Source organism: Myotis davidii, unplaced genomic scaffold (assembly GCF_000327345.1).
Source record: "Myotis davidii unplaced genomic scaffold, ASM32734v1 scaffold425, whole genome shotgun sequence".
NCBI lineage: Eukaryota > Metazoa > Chordata > Mammalia > Chiroptera > Vespertilionidae > Myotis > Myotis davidii.
The window spans coordinates 3,268,437-3,270,513 of record NW_006296413.1 but is presented as its reverse complement, the minus strand read 5'-3'; the positions used below and the strand labels follow the sequence as shown (position 1 = coordinate 3,270,513).

At 55.9% G+C, this 2,077-nt stretch overlaps 1 protein-coding gene across 1 annotated transcript in view; it reads left to right on the top strand.

Annotated features, from left to right (window-relative positions):
* The window catches only part of TSGA10IP (testis specific 10 interacting protein), an 8,694-nt gene that overhangs the window by 576 nt on the left and 6,041 nt on the right, over nucleotides 1-2,077 (top strand). The window contains exons 2-4 of the mRNA XM_006771572.2: nucleotides 351-484; nucleotides 588-1,255; nucleotides 1,417-1,561. Of these exons, the coding sequence (XP_006771635.1) occupies nucleotides 351-484; nucleotides 588-1,255; nucleotides 1,417-1,561 (947 nt within the window). The remainder of the gene's footprint in view (nucleotides 1-350; nucleotides 485-587; nucleotides 1,256-1,416; nucleotides 1,562-2,077) is intronic.

Below are 2,077 nucleotides of genomic sequence, written 5' to 3'. Positions count from 1 at the left end.
CCCCGAGGCAGCATAGTGCAATGGGGACAAACTACGCTCTGGGGACAGACTCGACATGTTCAGGTCCTGGCTCCATTTACTGGCTGTGTGACCTTAGTCAACTAATTTTACCTCTCGGACCCTCAGTGTTCTCATCTGCATGATGGGTGTGATAGTGAGTGCCTACCTCACAGGGTGCTTGGGAAGGTGAAAGTCTGAGCCTCTCCTGAGTTGTTGCTATTTTCATATTATGAACTGAGGTCGCTGTCAGGCAGTTTTAGGGGCCAGCCAAGGTGCAGAGAAGTGGAGGGCCCCCTGGTGGAGGTGTGATGTGGTCTAGGACCTGGGCCTTCTCTCCTGTCTCCGCCCAGGGGAGGCTTGGGAGTGGTAATAGTGTGATTCGGAGTCAGCGGCAGAGAGCTCAGAGTGGAGGGCAGACGGCAAAGAAGAACCGGAGGCCCCGAAGCTGGAACAAGAACGGGCATGGCTCTGCGGAGGCTGAGGAGTAAGCCGCTGTGGGAAGGGCCGGGAGGGATGCTGGGTGTCAGGCCCCACTGGGGGTCAGTGTCCTGACCCTGACCTCTGCCCCCTGCCCTCTCCCTCCTCAGTGTTGTTCCCTCTTCTCCTCGGAAACCCTCCTTCCCTTTCCAGTGGGCCTGGGAGAGCTACACCACAGATGGTCAGGCTCCGCTTCGGCCTGGCTCCCTCTCCGCCCCCGCGGCCCCCCAGCACAAGTTCAGCTGTAAGTGCACTGACAGCTGTCTAGAGGCCCATGACTTATGCTGGAAGATGAAGGTGCAACACCTGGAGAGGAGACAGCAGCTCCAGGCCTGGGACGTCTCCATCCCTTCTGGCCAAGGGGAGGGCCGAGAGCTGGAGGGTGGCCTCCAGCCACCCTGCAAGAAGTCAGGGTCAGGATCGGAGTCTGAGGAGGCTGCTGAGGAGGCTGAGAGGGGTCTGAGCTCTGGGGAACTGCCCCAGTCTCCCAGGAGGAGGTCGACTTTGGAGGAGGAATGGTTTGCAGAGGAGCCAGAGGAGGCTGAGGAGGAGGAGGAGGAGCACAAGGCCCCCCGCAGAAGGAGGGCAGGTTCTCGGAGAAAGGGGTGGAATTCCCGCGCAGAGGCCTCCGAGAAGAGTGAACTGCAGGGCCAAGGGAGCCATCCCAGCTCCAGTGACCCCCAAGGACCACAGAGGAGGAAGGCAAGGGCCACGGAGCGGGAAGGGATGTGGGACCTGGAGAAGATGAAGAAGCAGATAGAGCAAAACTTGGACCGTGGTGAGTGTGGGGCTCAGCCCCTGGGTTCCCGAGGAAGTTGCACAGGGGGAGAGAGGTGGGGAGCGCCTGGGCCAGGAGTTCCCACAGGGCTGGCCTGTGCCCCAGGTGCGAGGTGGGATTGCCCATTGGGCCAGGAGAGGTAACTTCTCCCACTGGGATAGGCCTCAAAAAGCATCCCTGGAAGGCTTGGCGGATTGCTATCCAAAACTGCAACAGGAGTGGGAAGGCCCAGGCCTTGGGAGAAGATGAGACGCCGTTTGCCAACTTAACCACCCGAACCTTCCACAAACGGCAGGAGGCCACCAGGTAAGGTGGAAGAAGGAGTGTGGGGGCCCAGGGCAGGGAGTAGAAAAGGAGCCCATTCTCCAAGAGACACTTACTATTCATCCTCTCATTCATTCCTGCATTTATCCAATCATCTACTGATCCATCAGTCCATCCATCTCTGTCTGTTGGCCAGCGGGCCCCACATTGGGGATCGAGCCTGCAACCTGGGCTTGCGCCGTGACAAGGAATCAAACCGTGACCTTCCTGGTTCATAGGTCAACGCTCAACCACTGAGCCACACTGGGTGGGCCATCAATAATTTATAAACTGAGTGATTAATGCAACACATATTGAGTATATACTCATGTATCCTTAGGATATAAAGATAAAAAAACTTTCCCTAACCTGTTTGGCTCAACATAAAGGGCCAGAAGGTTGAGAACCACTGGGTTGGCCAATGGTCTATTAGCACAACCAACTTTTCATTCACTTCCAATCTTCTATCTATCAATAATCAATTAATTAATCTATTTTTATTTTAAAAATATTTTTACT